General features: G+C 55.7%; 1 protein-coding gene across 8 annotated transcripts in view; it reads right to left on the reverse strand.

Annotated features, from left to right (window-relative positions):
- Window positions 1-152: 152 nt before the first annotated feature.
- Window positions 153-17,406, reverse strand: part of SGSM2 (small G protein signaling modulator 2) — a 34,664-nt gene continuing 17,410 nt past the window's right edge. For 2 of the 8 annotated variants that reach the window (XM_044745872.2, XM_070482597.1), the window contains 21 exons: window positions 17,128-17,195; window positions 16,892-17,037; window positions 16,415-16,549; window positions 15,773-15,897; window positions 15,302-15,369; window positions 14,922-15,082; window positions 14,633-14,759; window positions 12,890-13,024; window positions 9,026-9,179; window positions 8,155-8,219; window positions 7,917-8,062; window positions 7,296-7,424; window positions 7,024-7,129; window positions 6,864-6,925; window positions 4,469-4,852; window positions 4,092-4,216; window positions 3,567-3,649; window positions 3,244-3,353; window positions 2,714-2,810; window positions 2,014-2,181; window positions 153-1,788 (listed from right to left, as the gene is read on the reverse strand). In XM_044745872.2, the coding sequence (XP_044601807.1) occupies window positions 1,700-1,788; window positions 2,014-2,181; window positions 2,714-2,810; window positions 3,244-3,353; window positions 3,567-3,649; window positions 4,092-4,216; window positions 4,469-4,852; window positions 6,864-6,925; window positions 7,024-7,129; window positions 7,296-7,424; window positions 7,917-8,062; window positions 8,155-8,219; window positions 9,026-9,179; window positions 12,890-13,024; window positions 14,633-14,759; window positions 14,922-15,082; window positions 15,302-15,369; window positions 15,773-15,897; window positions 16,415-16,549; window positions 16,892-17,037; window positions 17,128-17,195 (2,683 nt within the window). In that variant the 3' untranslated portion in view covers window positions 153-1,699. Of the gene's footprint in view, window positions 1,789-2,013; window positions 2,182-2,713; window positions 2,811-3,243; window positions 3,354-3,566; window positions 3,650-4,091; window positions 4,217-4,468; window positions 4,853-6,863; window positions 7,130-7,295; window positions 7,425-7,916; window positions 8,063-8,154; window positions 8,220-9,025; window positions 9,180-12,889; window positions 13,025-14,632; window positions 14,760-14,921; window positions 15,083-15,301; window positions 15,370-15,772; window positions 15,898-16,414; window positions 16,550-16,891; window positions 17,038-17,127; window positions 17,196-17,406 lie in introns of all 8 variants that reach the window. The other 6 variants (XM_044745871.2, XM_070482596.1, XM_044745873.2 and 3 more) reach the window with 4 other exon arrangements.

The raw sequence follows: 17,406 nt of genomic DNA on the forward strand, positions 1-17,406 counted from the left end.
TCCCCTGGAAACTTTGGTTCTCTCTCTTCACCATCCTTGCCTTGCGGGGCTGGCCCTCTTTACCGTTTGATTGTGGAGTTTACAGAATTCCCTAACACACATAGTCACTCGCTGTCCAGTGCCAGCCCAAAAGCAGCCCCCAGAGCCTAAAGCATTGCCAAATGCTGTGTTTATTGGTCTGTTACATTGAAGAGTATAGTTTCTGAGCCAAAAAACATACATACACACTCTGCTCCTCACAAAACCACTGAGTCACTAAGGCAGGGACACAATGGCCACCGTGCTTTGGTGGAGGCCAAGGACTCACAGACAACGACGGGAGGGCAATAGGGCAGGTGGGTTGGCCCACAAACAGGCGTGCAGTGCCTGGGACAGAGGTGGGCTGGGAGCTATGCTGGATGCAGAAGGGCTGCTGGGCCATTTTTCATGTTTCTTAAATGCAAGAAGTCTCCAGACCTTAGTGACTGCTAGGCAGGCCCCAGCCCCAGTGGCAGAGTGGCCTCCTGGCCCCAAAGCAAGGCCTACCCTGAATGTGTTGAGGGGAAGGGAGGTAGGAATGACAGCAAGCAGTGTTCCTGGGCCTAGGGTCAGGGGCTGGGCCCTTCCTAGCATCCCCATGAGTGAGGCTCCTCCAGGGGAGTTCCCAGCTCCCAAGGCCTCTCGACATCCTGAGAAATGTGTGGAAGGCAGAGCTAGCCTTGCTTCTCACCAGGGACAAACGGGAGACACAGGTAACCACCCCCAAAGCCTCAGGGACTCAGCAGATGCCTGGGATAGGCAATGGGCTGCCCCTAAACTCTGGGGCCTGTTCCTGAGAGGAGGCTGTGACAGGACTGCCTCCCTAAAGAATCACCCTGGGATTCCTTGAGAGCAAGTGCTCCTACCACATTCCAGATCATCCATCTGGCAAAAGCGTCATTTACACACAGTTTGTAGGGATGCATCTAATGCATAAAGCAAGAGCGAGTTGGCAGGAGTGAGACTGTGCAGACACACGCGGGTACACTGTATGGGCTGGGCGTGCATGGGGTCACCCCAGGTGGCCAAAGGCAGTGGCAGTGCTGCTGAGGTGGCCTGTTCCCACCCAGGGTCCCATCTTCTGAATGCCCCCGGTCTTAGGGGAGGACCTGTAAGGTGGCCCAGGTCTCCTTCACCTAGGGCGCACGCCTGAACTGGCAGCAGTTCTGACTGCCCCAACTGGGGCTGGTGCACAGACATGCACTGGGCCTGCAAAGGGACTCTCAGGAGAGATACAGCACAGAGTCCCCTGACCCAACACAACTCTCGCCAGGTGGGGTCTAGGCAACTACAGCCCTGCTAACGCTGCAGGGCCCCGGGCTGACCTGGGAGAGGCCATGGGGAACAGTCTAGGTTGAGGCTGCAGGGGGCAGTGGGGCTATTCCTGGGCATTGGAGTGGAGAGCACAGTAGGTATCCCCCAAAGCAGTCGCTCCCTGAAGCCGATCCCTCCTATCCCAACCTTGACCTGAGGGCATCCTGGCCCCAACTCGCCCTGCAGGGCCAGCACTGCCCAGAGTCGGATCCCAGGCTCACAAGCACTTTGTTAGGAACACAGTCAGGTGAGGATCAGCTGGGAGTTGGGGCAGACTCAGCTGCACTGCCCCTGTGCACGCTTCCTGCAGGGACCCAGGGGCACGGAGCCCTGGCTCTGGCCGGCTGCTGCCTCCTGGCCACAGCCCTCACTTGTTCTCTATGAGCATCTGCACCTTGTGGACGAGGTCCCGGGCAATCCGCAGGATCTCCTGGGCATCGTGATGCTCAGCCCGTTCTGGGGAAACATGGATAACAGTGGGGATGCCGGAGCAGAGGCAGTAGTCTGGGAGGAGCCCTGTGGCTACCCACCCTGCTCCATTTCCACTTGCTGGACTCCTGACATCTGCTTACGGGGAAGGGACCTGGTATTTCTGACAGCCCCTGCAACTCTGCTCAGGCCAGGAGAGGAGGCCCTCATACCCCTGATGGGGGCAGCCAGGATGGCTGGACCAGTTCCTACCATTGAAGAACTTGATGATGTCAGTGAAGTCCATGTTGTTGTCACGGATAATCTCACGATAGGCCTCCACCAGGGCCAGAGCGATGAACAGGACAAAGTGTTCCGATGAGATGTGCCGGGCTGCCCAGATCACCTCCCACACAGCAAACACATCCTCATACAGCAGCTCTGGGGACAGCAAGGGACTAAGACTGCAACTGGCTGCCCACAGGCCTCTGGATGGAGCCACATGTGGAGACAGAGCTCCAGGGGCCAAAGTCCTGGGAGTCTCCCCATTACACACAACCAAGCCCAAGGCGGCGGGTTCTATGCCCCAGGCCAAGCCCCTGCCCTTCTCCCTGGTGAGTCCTGCATGCTGGGCAGCTGCACACCCCACACCTGTACTCTTGTCAGCTAGACTAGATCTGCTTTTATAGGCCTTGGTGCTTGGGAAGATTTGGTTTGAAAACAGTTCTGAAAACCATCATCTCAGGGTGATTTTCAACCCTGGTGGCAGTTTGGATTCACCTAAGGAGCTCTGAACTCACGGCTGCCCAGGCAGCCACACTTATTAAGTCTGGGGCTGGATGGGGCCCACGGCACTGGTGTTTCTAAAAAGCTCGCCAGGTGGTTCCAGTTAGGGCTGAGAACCACTGACTGTGGGGAAGGGAGATCTCCTGCTGGCCCTGACCCCAGCCCCACCATCCAACCTGCCTCTTACCTCTCTTAAAATCCAGCAGGAACCAGCGGTAACAGAAGTAGAAGTGGGTGTAGTCTCCGTTCTGATGCATCAGTTCAAACAGTTCTGAGTCCAGGATCTTGTGCAAGTGGAGAAAGGGAGACACACTGAAGTGACGCTGCCTCTCCCGGCCACCCCCATCCTCTACCAGGCCCATCTGCTGTGCTGCCGGCTGCTGGGCAGCTGTACTTGAGTCCCCTCCTGTCCCCTTAGGTGGAGGCTGCACTCTGCCGCCCCACCTGTCTCTCTGGGATGTGCTTTTTGGAGTGATACCATTTTCTCAGTGTTTGATTGCATCATCAACCACACTACTCACCAGAACTTTCATGAGCACAAGCATTCACATAGGGATATTGCTCCTTGACTTGTAACACTGAAGACTGTTTTTTTAAATGAAAGAAACTAAACTTATACGTAAAGGTCATTTTTGGAATGCTCCCTGGCTTCTCTGGGGATGATGGACAAGCCCGGCGGTGCCTGGTCAGATGCCCACGGGCAGATGCAGACCTCACCTGGATGAGGGAGCGCATGTTGGCAAAGTGGGTGTCCATGGCGCCCCCATTGGGGAAGTTCTGGCTCATCCTCTTCATGAGGTGGCTGAAACAGCTGTAGGCCAGCTGATCTGAGGGGAGACGGGAATGTGGCTTCAGGGCAGGAGACCCCAATGCCTCACTTCACAGGGGGTGTCCTGTGGCCCAGAGGACAGGGCTGGTTTACATGCCCACCCTTCCAGACCTAGTGGTCTGCTTTTCCTTTCTCCAGCTTATGTCAGCTCAATCCAAACACCATTTTGGGAACACTCCCCACTACCCCTGCCCCCAGCCCTGTCCCTCACCATTGTCAAGGATGACCAGGAGAGGTGCCAGCAGGTCGCACATGCCCTGCACATAGCCCACATCCAGGTGTTCCCACACGTAGCTGAAATGCCAGGGACAGAGTCACTGTGGGTATGCACCATCCTCACCTCCCCCTGGGGAGATGGCCCCTAGAGCAACCTGCTACCCAGAAGCCAGCCTTTTTGCCATCCTAAAGCCCTAAGAGTATGATGGTGAACCCCACAGCCCGTGTTCCAGGCCCTCAGGGGCTCAGGGAAAGAGCCAATGAACAGGCTGTCACTGCTTGGTATGCTGGGGTGAGGGAATTCAGCTAACGCTTTCTGAAGAAGTATGGCCAAAGCTGAGGACTGAAAGACCTTTAAGAATGAAGAGGGGTGGGGTGGGGGACACTGCAGGGAAAGTGTTCTAGACAGAGGTAGCCAAGTGTGAGGAAGTACAGGGGAGAAGAGCAGGGTGCCTGAGGGACTTAACCTTTCAGAGCAGGGTCCTTGCCTCCCACCCCGAGCCCCGCCCTACAATGGCACCTGCACATGATGTCTCTGAGCCTCTCGAGGTTGGGGGGCGTGAAGTACCAGTAGTTGCGGTCACATCGCTGCACATCCTTGTCTATGCGGTGCAGATTTAAGGCCACAGTGTCCAGTATTTCTATCTGAAAGAGTGGAGGGCCCTCAGGGGTGAGCTGGGGGCCGACGTGATGCCCACATAAAGGAATGAGCAAAGGCAGGGAACCAAAGGACTCAGAACAGAGTCCTCTAGGGATGCTGAGAGATAGGCTCAGTGGCCCCCTCCAGGACAGTCAGGGCACCCCCACCTCCCACCCACCGGTGTTTCCCCAAGCCTTGGAATGTCATAAGGGCCTCTGGGGCCAGCTGAGAACAGTGCCTCAGGATCGTCCACATACAGTGTAGGCAGCAGCACAAACAGCCGCAAGCTCCTCCCCTGCCTCCAGCTCGCTGGGCCGCGAGGTCTTCTCCTGGTTGGGATCTTGGGGCTCGGAGAAAGTGTGGGCTGCAGGAACTGACCCATCAGAGCCTTCTTCCCCACCACCATCCTCCTCAAAGCCCACACTCTGCCCCTCATCTATGCTCGACTGGATGCCTGAGGTCACAGAGTAATTGCGAGAGGAAGGCAGTCCTGAGTCGGGAGAGTCAAACTCCACTGACTGCTGCTGTTCCACCACCGCGGTGCCCGGGGACCCTGCTCCTGGTTCTTGCTCGGGCTCTGGTCTGGAATCTTCAGTGCCTGGGGGCCTTGGGAGTTCCAGGTCATCCACAGAGATAAACACCTGGTGAGGGTGAACAGAGAGTGGGGCTCACAGCTGCACTCCAGCACCTTCCCTCTGCTTGCCATTTCCTTCCTGGGGTCAGAACAAGAGGGATGGAGAATTCTCTTCACATCCCCTACTCCCACCTCATGGCCTCTAACACTGTCTCCCCTGGGCACCAAGCCTCCCCTTCTGACGCAGCTGACCAAGTGGGGAGAAATCATGCTCTGGGAAAACATGAAGACACTATCTTCAGCCCTATCCAGTCCTCCACCTCAGGCCTCGTCCTGGGGTATGAGAAAAAGTGTGAAGCACTCCAGACCTTCCTGGGGCTGCTTCTGGGAAGAAGGGGAACCAGAGGCCTGGACACTTGATGGCCAGTGTGAGCTAAGCGTAGTTTTAACAACACCTGAAATCCCAGGGCTGCCTCAGTTCAGGAGAGCTTCATTAAAGTCTTGGTGTGGCCACTGGGCAGCCTGGGGGGATGGCAGGCTGGAGGTGTCAGGAAAATAAGTTCTCCCTTATTTTCAGTACTCTGAATGTTCAGCAGAACAAGGCAGGAGACTTCTCTAGCAAGCACTTAACCAGTTATACTAGTTTCAGACAAGCTGAGGAGAGGCAAGAAGTGAAAGGAAACATATTCTACTGATCGGAAACAGTCCACCACCCTAGACAAGTCACAGGGAAAATGAGACAGACATATACAGATTGTTTTCTTTTTCCTTTTCTATTTAGACTATGGAGGGAAAGGGATACTAAAAGGAGTTTCCACTTTGGGCAAGAAGCATGAAGTTTTGGGTTAGTGGCAGGTAAGGCCACAATTGTACAGCAATCTAGAGCCTCAGAACAGTGCCAGCGAGGAGGGCCCCTGCTGTCCGTGAGCTAAGCAGTGGTGCACTGGTACACACTCAGGATTTTATGAAACCTAAAGCCAGAGAGAAAGAGACTATGTTCCAGAAAAGAGGATTAAGGACAAAGCACATGAAGAGGAGAGTGTGCCTTAGTAGTTATATTTCTTTAAGTCTTGCTCTAGCTTGAGTTTTCTGTTAATATTAGCAAAGATTTATTAAAGTAACAAGAATATATGTGATCTAAAGAGGCTATTTTAAAGACTTTATTTTTCTTTTTTCATGCCAAAGCCCCCCGGTACATAGTTGTGTACTTTTAGTTGTGAGTGCTTCTAGTTGTGGCATGTGGGACGCCACCTCAGCATGGCTTGATGAGTGGTACCATGTCTGCACCCAGGATCCGAACCAGCGAAACCCTGGGCCACCAAAGTGGAGCACGCAAACCTAACCACTCAGCCACGGGGCCAGCCCCCTAAAGAGGCTATTTTAAAGAAAAAAACCTAAGTTAATAAAAGAATGTCCTTAAAACTGAAACTTATCAGCTCTGGTTGGGCCTAGCAGCCACGGTTTGGGACTTGCTGTTCAGCTAAACACAGAGTCGATGCCAGGAGAACTACTCAGGCTCTCAACTGGTTTTGCATAGTCAATTCTATAAGGTGATGGAAAACACCATGTGGGAGGGGAGATCTTGCCAGTAAACACAATGGGACCACTCTAAAGCTCTCCTGGTCGCTGGCCAACAGCTCTCAGTGAAGCCTCTACAATCAGAGGATAGCAGAGCCGAAAGGAGACACTGAGACCCAGAGATGGGAAGAGAAGTTATTCATCTTGTCAGTAGTGGGTGTGGGACTAGAACCCAGGGCTGCCTGTGCCTAGCCTTGAGGTCTCTCTACAAGGAGGGAGGGCTTCCCTAAATCACAATAAATCCATCTTTCCTTGTTAGTATATTAAAATAGAACACAATGTACTATCTCATTTTATTCCTGCAATACCCAGAGAAGTGGGCAGCAGGGAGACAGTCATCCCATTTTTCCCTGGAAGAAAATGAGACACAGATACATTAAGCTATTCTCCTAGGGCTCCACTGCCAGTGAGGACTAGAGGTCAGGCCGGTGCTCAGGACTCTTGCGTATAAAATACTGGTGGTCCCTGCCCCAGCACCCCCCAGGTCCCGTCTGGCTCACGTCATTACTGATGGTGGAATCTCGGTGGATGAGGCGCTGCACGTGGCTGTCGATGCTGCTGCCTGAGGAGAACTTGGTGAGTGTGGCTGGGTGAGCCTCCCGCTCCCGCTGCCTCACCACCACCTCGCAGGCCTTCCACTCTGCCAACACGCGCTGGTACCTCGCTGCCACCGCTGAGTCCACCTGTACTCAGACCACACCATGACCATGGAGGGAGAGGTGCACCAGGCTCTCCTCTGTAGCTGTCCTCCTGGGACACCTGGAGACTAGGGTCGGGCATAGGGGTGAGGACGGTGGGGCTGCTCTCCTAACACCTTCCTCTGCCATGTTTCTTTCTGGCTGGGAAGAGGCTGAAGCTTCTGAGACCCCACCTGGGGGTCCCTTGGCCTGGCTGCCCATCTCCCTATCTTCATGGGATCAGGCTCCCCTTACCTCTTCCATCTCCTTCTTGCTCATGCCAAACTTGTAGTGGCCAAGCAGAAAGGGCCAGACGTCCTTGCGGATCTCATGCTGCACGCCTCCGTAGTAAACTTGCCGTAGCAGCTCCAGCTCTTTGTAGTTCTGAGGGACCCAAAGAGGAAAGACTGTGCCTGCCATCACTGCAGTCAAGCTAGGTGACCCCATCCCAAAGAGAGCTAGGGCTGGAGACAGTGATTCAGTCACTCCGTTGAAGCCCAGCAAACCCTTCTTCAGGGTAGTCATGTCCTCTCCACTCCAGATTAGACCTGGATGAGATCTATTTCAACCCCATCCCTTCTAGGGCAGGCAGTGGAGTCCAGAGAGACACAGATTTGCCCAAGGTTGTGGAGTAATGTGGAAGCAGAACGGAACCAGTCCAGCCCTGTCCCATGGAAACCCACAGTCCCAGCTATCTAAGATCCTATGGTGACCCGGGCCACTCCAAGACCATCAGTCAACCATGACCCTACTACATTTTATCTGAATGCCCATTTGGTCTGTGGAAGCTGCTCCCAGAGCAGGTTGCTCTGCACTCACTGCTGCACCTCCAGCCCCTTGACCTGGCCTCTGGCACCAGCCCCCCAGAGTGTGCACCTTTTCATCCTTCTGATACTTGCTCCACACATCCTTGGTGAGGCCCCCAGAGGCCCCTGGGGGCCAGGTGGGCGGGATGATGTTGTGATGCACCAGTGCTGACAGGTGGGTCCGCACCGTGGATAGGTGGCGGCAGTAGGCCAGCCCTGTGGAGTCGGGGGAGCCAGGAGGCTGTGACCACGTGGTTCCCCCAGCTCCCACCCCAGCCCCTTGCAGCCCCACCTCACCCCACACTTACAGCCATAGAAGGCTCGGGACACAATCTGCCTCTTCATGCTCTCACACAGTAGCCTGAGTGGCAACCTGTGGAAACAACTGGGCTCAGAGGAGAGGGGCCTATGGCCCCTCTGGTGGGAGGAGGTTGAAAATGAAGGACATTCTGGCTTGGGAGCAGGTAAGGCACTTGGAGTGGTACAGGGAGCAGGATCCACATCCCTGTCCCTGCCAGCCACTCTGGGTAGAGCTCCCAGGGCCCCAGCCTGGTCCCCAACCACCCAGGGGAACTTGGGCAACTAACTTCACTTCACATTAGTGAATTTTGGTTTCCTCGTGTGAAAATGGAGAGAACCATCTCAGGGTCATCAGGAATAAGAGGTAAAAAATGAAGTAACAGGTAAAAGAAAGCAGCCAGCAAAAGCATCAAGTGCTGGCACATGACCCTCATACAAACGCCATTCACATACTGTTCCTGGCACATGGCAGATGCTCAGATCTGTTGCGTGACCTTAGACGTACAGCCTAATGGAGGATCTACATCCATGTTGGGAAGAGGAGCTCACAAGTCCTGAGCACCTACCACGTGCCAGGCCCAGCTCTGGGTGCTCACATGGGTTACAGACCTCATTTAGTCCTCACAGGTACCTTAAGAAGCAGGTGGCATTATCCCCATTTTACAGATGAGTAAACTGAGGCTCAGAAACGTAGAAGCTCATAGAAACTCAGTAATTTGCCAAAGTCACATGGGTAGCAGGAGTGAAATTCAAACCCAGGTCTGTCCAACATGAGGCCACCCTGTCAGGCAAGTGACACAGCCCCTAAGGACAGACTGATACACGCACAAGAACAGACACACCCCCAGGAAGCTGGTGTTCCAGGCCCTGCCCACTCACCGGTCGGGGACACAGCTGCAGTGACTGGGGGTTGCATATGGGGAGCTGCTGGTGGAGCAGGAGGGGCAGGAGGAGCCCTGGCTGCACAGGGGCTCCAGGTGCCAGGCTGGCAGGCTGGGCCCAAAGCCCTGCATCTCGATCATGTCGCCAGCATCTGGGGGCAGGAAGGGGGCCATGGTGAGGGCTTGGCAGGCCTCCTCCCCTAAGCACCCTGCAGCATGTCCACCTCTGTGCCCAGGTGTGAGCTCTGGGCTGTAGCATGAAGCCACCCATTAGTGGAGAACCACAGGAATGCTGCCTGCTTGGTTCAGAGCACAGAGATGTAAACGGTGGAGAGGGAGGGTGCCTGACACTTCCCAGCCTCCACTGAGTCTTTCTGTACATGATGAAATACTTTGACCGACTCGTGGGTGACTGTGTCTGTTCTCTCCATCTTGTTAACAGCAATGGAATAAACACTAGAGGGAGAAGAAAAAAAGAGAAGGAACAACAAAAGCCTGAGCTCTCTAAATGCCGCCAGCTAGCTTGGCCTTTGAGGATTCAGCCTGGTCCTCTTGGGCAAATTCAGATTTGCAGGAAGATGCCCAAAACACTACAAACTTTGAATCTTCTCAAGCCAGGGTTCTCTATCGATCAAAGCCCCCGAGGGCCCCCAGGCACCTGTCCTCCTGTCCTGGCCCACAGTGGCTAGTGGCTAATGAGGAGCAGTGCTCCCTGTCCAGGCCAAGCGCCCCTGCTGCCAGCTCGCATGGGTTCCTCTTGAGTTCTCCATCCTTGCCAAGCCTGACTGCACTCAGCATGGTGGCCTCCTACAAACACACAGGGGACCTGGCAGGAAGGGCAAAATTCCCAGGGGTGTCAGGCCATGGTGGGGATGGAGGCGGTGGCTGGGCACACAGCTCCACCATCCACAAGAATGCGTCCAAGTGGAGCCTCAGAAAACAGCTCCTTGGACACATCTACACCACCCGCAGACGGAGCCTTCTCAGCCAGCCCAGCTAGTCTGAATCAGACCTCGAGACCCTTGAGAACCCAAGCGGGGCAGGGCATTGCTCATGGGGGACCCTGGCAGGTCCAGTGAGCCACGAAGATGAAGCAAAGTGAGGGCAGGCTGTGAAAGGACTAGGAGATGACGCCAGGAGGGAGAGAGAGCAGAGAAGAGCAAAGAAGAACAAGGAAAGAAAGCTCTGTGTGTGTGAAGAGACTTCTTTCAAGCAGTACTTTCTTCTGCAAACCATGGCCTGGGCTCTGGCCTGCTATGAGTCTGGAGCAGACCTTGGCCTGGTTTTTGTGGGAGCCAGACTCCAGCTCTGGGTGTGTCTCAGTGGGCAGGGCTGAGCTGAGCCCCCTCCAGGCCCTTTAGGGGCTGCTCTGTCTTGGCCCCAGGGCTCTCTTCCCAGACCCATGGCTAGGATTATTGTAGATATCTGGCCCTTCAGCTCCACCAGGAGGCAAATTAAGGGAACATACTTGGTGCAGCTCTGGGAGTGAGGGGTTGCAAGCCATGCCCGAGACTCTGGGAAGAGGGAGGGGACAAATGCAGGTGGGGTAGGGCAGGAGCCCAGCTCATGCCCCTGCAGCAGGCAGGAGAGGCCAGTTGCGGGAGGCACCAGGCGGGGAGCAGGCCCAGGCAGGCAGCAGGCAGCAGGTGGGCACGCAGGGAGGGGTGACAGGTGCAGAGGGTGGAAGGTGGGCACACAGGGAAATGAGCTCAAGCCCAGAAAGCAGGGCCCAACTAAGGCAAGTCTCCTGGGTCAATGCTCTTCACCTTAATTCTCCAGGAAGGAGCTGAACCAGCCAGCCTTGAACACTGCATCTCTGAACTAACCCAGTGCAGACAGCTGGAGCTCTGGAGTGACTGGGTAAGGGGCAGGAGGCTGGACAAGGGGTCTGCTGGGCCAGCTTTGACTCTGACTCTCTCCTCTGAGCATGAGGAAAGTTTGAAACAAAACAATCAGGGTGGTTGAACCCCACAGTCCCTAAGACTCCGAGTGAAAGGTGCCTGGCCTGGAGCAGAATTAGAGTGAACAGCATCTCTGCTCTGTGGGGAGGCAGCAGGAAAAGGAGGGGACAAGGGGAAGGAGAGGAGAGTCTGGACACCCGCCACTTGGTTCACATGCGCAAGTCAAGCATGTTGCAGGCCTGAAAAGCAACAGCTAGCAGAATGGACTCCACAGTGTTGTCATTATGGACTGGAGTGGAGGTGGGGGCTCCACACCATCTTCCCAACCACCTGCTGTTCTGCTCATACTTCTTCCCCTTTCCCAAGTATTGGGGGCCCAAGGGCTGTCTACTGGATTGGTCTGGCCCCCAAGTTACCCAAAAGGATGCTCAGGCAAGCCCTGAGGCCTCTGGATCCTCTGGGCCTAGAGGTTTCTCTGACCCAGGAGGCTTCAGCCCTAAGATTAGTCAGGGATGGAATTCCTATCGCCAAGTCTGCCAAGACAGGGGCTCTGCTGGAACACATCCCACCCCCGGCCCTAGTCTCCAGCCTGACTGCCAATTTGTGGGGTAGGAAGGGGCTTCCTGGCCTTGCTTGGACTCAGGCTTCCCACATATCAACCCCAAGCCCAGGTTTTCAAGGAACCAGACGGCAGGCCATGTGCAGGCAATAAACATCAGAAGTGAGGCTCCCCTGAGTTCCCTGCCCCGGGCTGGCCTGCAGGTCCTCCTGGAGGGGTTGGGAGGGAGGGGAGGCACAAGGGCAGGCAGCTGGTGGGTAAGGGAGCGACTGGCAGGGTTGTGCTAGGTGTGTTCTAGACCAGGGACTTGGTTGCCAGGGACAAGGAGACTATTACTGGCTTGGTGGCTAGGCTAAGGTACTGGGCTCTGTGGCAGAACTTTGTGGAAGCAAAAAGGAGGGTCGCATATTCTTAGACACCCTCTGCAAGGGCAGAGAAAGGGGAGAAGAAATTAATTCTGTGGCAAGGGAATGGGTGGGGATGGGGAAGTTCCCCTAAAGTCTAAGAGAGCTGGCCTCAGCCCTTCCTGACCCATCTTCCTGTGAGCACCCCAGCCCAGCCCTCAGGGTCCCCTGGCTAATCACTCTCCAGAACACAGAGGGGTTCCCTCCCCACTAGCCTCGCTCTGTGATGAGAAAGATGGGAGGTGAGCAGAGGAACAAACGCCGAGGGGTGATGGGCACTGTGCTGTGCTGTTTATGATGAAGGGACTGCTGCAACCATGGACTCAGGTCCGTGAGGGTGGGAACACACCTGTCTTATATCTTAGGCACAGATATTTCTAGATCTCATGTTCAAGCACCAGGTGGTGCCTTCTGGAGCCCTCAGGCCTGCTAGGTAAACTGAGTCCTGGGTCTCTTTCCATGGTGGCCCCAAACTGTCACCTGACCCACAGGACTCATCTGCACGAGCTGTCCAGCCCCTATCCCTGGCCAGGTGGGGCCTGGTACCTCTGTCCTATTTCCATTAAGTCAGGAGTCAGAAGCCCAGGACCCAGAGGCCGGTCTTCCCACCAACAGGAGACAAAGAAAAAGACAGTCTTGGGTTTGCCAGCATGACTCCCAGGAGTGGGAACAAGGCTCAGAGAGCCAATCAGGATTCCTAAGAGGCAACCTGATAATCGGACCTTCCCACCAGCAGATCTCTTCCCTCTCAGGCTTGAAGGCTTCTCCTTACAAACTCCATGGGGAGCCCAGAGCCCCCTGTTCTTTGTACTGTCCCCTCTTCTTACCAGCGCCTCCTTCTGCCCTCCCTGATCTGCCTCCTGATGAAAGGGAACCACTCTAGCTGCAAGTCCCATAATGCCAACACTGCCGTTTGAGCCCCTGCAGTGGGTGGCAGGTGGGCCAGGGGGGTGAGGCAGGGGATGGGGTGGGTCAGAGAGAGGGTGAGGGATAAAAACCTTTCATCGGATTGGGAGCTGTGAGGTTCCGCGAGCAGATCATTGAGAGCATCGCGTGTAGTTTATCCTCCTCTTCCTCATCATCGTCCACCGAGGCCGCGCGGCTGGCCGCTAGGTGGTGGTAGTTAATAGTGACTGCTCAAAGAGAATAGCGAGAGAGGCAGAGGCATGAGGACCCTGCTCCCAGGCAGGAGGGACCGGACTCCCTCCTTATGGGGAGTGGACTGGAGTCTGGGTCACCTTGAGCCTGCAGGGCATGGAAAAGGGGAACAGAGGACCTGAGTGTCTTTTGATGATTTACCGGGGAGAGAGTGGAAGAAAGTGAGGGGACGGCGGCAGCTACAGGGCTCCATTCTTTGGAGGAGGCCCCCTCTGGAAGAACGGAAGAGAGAGAACTGATGTGGGTAGTGAAAGATGGGACCGGTTGGGACAGGCCAGCAGCTCAGATGCTCCCCAGCCCTGGGCAAGGCTGGGCATGACTGTTGGCAGACGGATCCTGATCGTTCTTCAGCTTGTGTCATGATCAGGCTGGACCACACCTGAAGATTACCCTAAATCCCTCCTTTCAGACTGTAAATCCAAATTTCTCCTCCAAGGGTTTCCAAGAGCTGCTCTCAAGAAGCCTGAATCACCTGCTGGGTTTCAGCTCCTTAGTGCCCTGGCTCGCCCTCCCAGGGTAGTGTGGTCCTTAAAGTAAAGTAACCAAAATTGGGAAATGCCAAGGCTTGAAGAGGGGAGTGGAGACCAAATAATCTAAGCAAAGCAGCAGCCAGCAATTAAATGCCAGGTTTCCAAACACGTTCTGGCAAAAGATATGTCTCCTAGTCAGGCAATCTGGGAGGGGAGGGAGATCCCCATGTCTTGTGCCCTCCAAGCCTGTTAGCGCCACTGTGCTGTGGCTGTGTGTTTGCAGTCTGAGTAATGTGTCTGCTAATATGGAGACGACTTGTTGACAACCTATTGGCACAAGTTAGGAAATTTAGGGAGCAGGTGGTCTGGTTGGCAATAAATGCTCTGGACTGGCAAATTCCCTGACCTCATCCTGAAGATCAGTGAGTCTGGCCCAGAGAAACCCATGGAGAGCAGCAGCATTCTGACCAGAAAGGGAAGTCTAGAGTTGGTAGATACCTACAGACAGGCCCCTTCGGGCCCAGGAGTGTACATCCAGGCAGGACAGGAACCATAAGAGCCAAACCACCTTTCAGCCCCCTGGGCAGCTCCAAGTCTCACCCTCTTCAGATGCACCCCCTACTCCAGCCAAAGCTCCTCTCATCACTAGCCGGTTTGACAAGGGTCTGGCTCTAGTGCAGTCAGTGAACAGTTTGCACCATCCGAAAAGAAGCATTGATCCCACACACAGGCCGCCCTGTGGAAGTCAGGCGGCAGGCTGAGGAGAAATGGAGAGTTCTCCACCTTCTATTTCTATTGTCACTTTTTTTTTTTTCCTGGGGTAGTGCATGAAAGGATGCCTAAGAGAATATTATACAGTGATGCCTGGATCTGCCGAGCCAAGATTCTTGGGTGACGAGGTAGGGGGAAGACTGCTAGGTAGAAGAAAGGCAACTTTTCAGAGGGATGACTTGTGGGTAAAAGGTCCAGCTGAGGGGCTAAGTAAGGACCCTCTTGTCTTGACCTGGCCTGGTCAGTGGACTCTGCCTGCTGCCCCTCCTGGGTGACGCTGCACTCCCCCACCTCCCTGAGTGTCTTTCTCTCCTCCTCCATGATGAAGTTTGAGACACTCACTGTGCTCGTGCCTGTGGCCAGGGTAAATGATCCGGAACACGTAGTCTGCGGCCCGCCCCACGCCCATCTCCTCCATGTCCAAGGACCGCATGCTGCTGCGCTTCCGCAGCTTGGGGAACACCTTACCCTGTGGAGGGAGGGTGGGTGGGCAGCCTGTCCAGAGCAGAGTTTGACCCAGGGTCCCACCCAAGGCTGTTCCTAAGAACTCCATGCAGGGAAAGGAAGAGAGGTGGGCAGAGAACCCACCTCACACATCTCCTCATCCAGAGCCTCCCAAGCCCTGAGGTACCTTCCCCTGCTGGGTCCAGAGCGGGGGCTCTAGCTGTCCTCGAGGCAGAAGCCCATTCTCCAGGCAAGACAGAAAGGACAGCAGGTGTCCTCCCTGTGGGAAGTGCAGCGGTGGCCTCTGGATGCCATCCTGGCTCACCAGCACAAGCGTGCCGCCGCTCTCTGTGGGGTGAACATGGGCGAGTGAGGCCAGGGCCTCCCGGAGACCTCTTGGCCATCACCAGAGGCCAGTTGGCCAGGCCCCCAGGCTGGGCAGGACAACAGTGGGGCTGAAGAAGCATGGGGACAATGTGAAGAGGACAAGATGTCCATGCACAATATGCAGCCGGGAGAAGACAGTCTCTTTCCCCTCATCCCTGTGCCCAAGAAAGGGAGGCTCACTTTGCTGGTGGCAGTGGATGCAGACAATCTGACTGAAGGGCACAACGAGGGCATAGTCCCAGTAAACACTAGAAAGAAACCAGATCAGTGTCACTGTATTCCAAGACCTGCCATCCCGCCTTCCTCATCTCCTGGCCCCAAGACCCATGAAACTACCCTGAAATAGGATGATTATAGCTGAGAAGTGACCTCAGCCAGCCATGTCCCTCTGGGCCCCATGCTGTCTTCATGGCACAGAGCCTGGCAGTCTCAGCTGCCTAGAGCTTGGCTCAGGTAAACCCTTCATGACCAGGCCTGGCTTGATTTTAGAGAGCTTGGGAATCTCTCCAGGCAGCCTCTCCCTGTAATTCTTGGCATCCAGATAGAGTGAAACCTGCCTCCTGGAGCAGCCTGGGTCTCTACATCCCCCTGCTTGGGGGCAAGTCCCCACTCCCTTCCCTGGCTCCTGGGAGGAAGTCCTAAAGCCCCCACCTCTTTTCCAGCTCGGAGTCCCCCAGAGTCCCGTTCATGAGCTGGTTGGGGGTCCACTTCAGAGTTAGGCTCTCTGCAGACTGGTGAAGGGAGAGGTAGCCAGGGACAGCCTCCATGTCCTCCTTCTACAGGGAGGAGACACGCCAGAAGACAAGAGATGATGAGGAGCTGAGAGGCTCCCAGGGATGGCCGATGGAAAAAGAGCTCCAGGTGGGAGCAGAGGAGGCCAAGCTAGGGCAGTCACAGGGTCCTGGATTGGGAGTCAGGCAGAAGCAGGGGAGAACCTGAGCCACACACAGATCTGGGCATCTCTCCCTGGCTGGCCTGGTGCCACTGGCTCTGTCCTGTTGGCCTCCTGGATGCCAGGTGCTCCAGCTTACCCAAGCTGGGCGTTCACCCTGCCTGCTGGCTGCCCTTTCTGCCCCTGGACGGCCTGGTTCTCAGCCAGAGCACATGCCAGTCCTGGCTCCCGCCAGCTCAAGACTAGGCATGAGGCGTATGAAACAGTGAAGTGGGGGGCAGGGCCCTTCTCCCCCTTCTGTCTGGTCAAGCCCCTGAGGAAAGAGACAGATGCGGCCAGAAGGATCCAGTCCTGGGGCCTTCAGAGGAGGGAGATAAGGGGTGGGCATTAAGCTTTCCTACCGGCTGCACCAGCACGTTGTTCTTGCCATAGAGCAGCCGCGTCCTCGAGTTCTGGTGTAGGGACTCCACATACTCGCGGGCACAGGCAGCCAATCTGTCTTCCGCAGAGCTGCCACTTGAGTGACGCTTCCGGATCTGTGCAGCAAGTCACAGCTCAGCCCCTAGCCCTGGGAAATCAGCCTTGGGGGTTAAGAACCCTAGGCTTCCAGGCAGACCCTCTCTAGCTGACCCTGGGGGTCCATCCTGCCCCTCGTTTGTTCTCAGCCACCCTGTGCTCTCCAGACACGGACCAGCTGTGTGCTCCTGGCATTGATGTAAGTGCCAGTGTGGGGAAATGGCTCTCCTAGGGTGGCCACTACCATGGGGCATCTCCAAAGAACAGCCTATGTCTGCAATGAGCACAGAGGCCAGCTGCCCCTTCCTACAGGCCCATGGGCATCCTGGATGAGCACAAGGGTTGGGGAGATGGACACCCACTCCTAGGGCGGGGCGCTTTGCAGGGAAGTCCTGGCGATTAGGGGGACCCCGGATACGGTGCCTCTGGACCAGCTCGTCAGCAGAGGGATCAGTCCAGTAGTGATCGGCTGTCTTGAGCTTGGTGTACTCCAAGGCACAGGGTCCCACTGTGGAGACAGGGACAGCGAGCTTGTATGGTGCCCCCTCAGCACCTGCCCCTCCGCCCCCATTGGCCCAGCACAGGCTCTCAGGCTCACCTAGAAGAGAGGCCAAGATGGGGCCAAACACAGGGTCTGCCAGTAACGCCTCCTTCTCATAGTACTTGCTGCCGGGGGAGAGAGACAGGGGATTCATTACAGGGCGGTCAAGCTCACCATATGAGAACATCCCCACAAAGACCAAATCCATGTCAGTCACCAAGAAGAAATGAATCTATAAGGACTGAGCTTTGTGGGGTGCCTGGTGTGGTCCACGCTTTCAGAGGGCTACAGGAGGAGATGGGACACACCTATAGACTGCCGTGGACAGCCCAGCAT

The sequence above is a fragment of the Equus asinus genome, chromosome 13 (assembly GCF_041296235.1).
Source record: "Equus asinus isolate D_3611 breed Donkey chromosome 13, EquAss-T2T_v2, whole genome shotgun sequence".
Taxonomy (NCBI): Eukaryota; Metazoa; Chordata; class Mammalia; order Perissodactyla; family Equidae; genus Equus; species Equus asinus.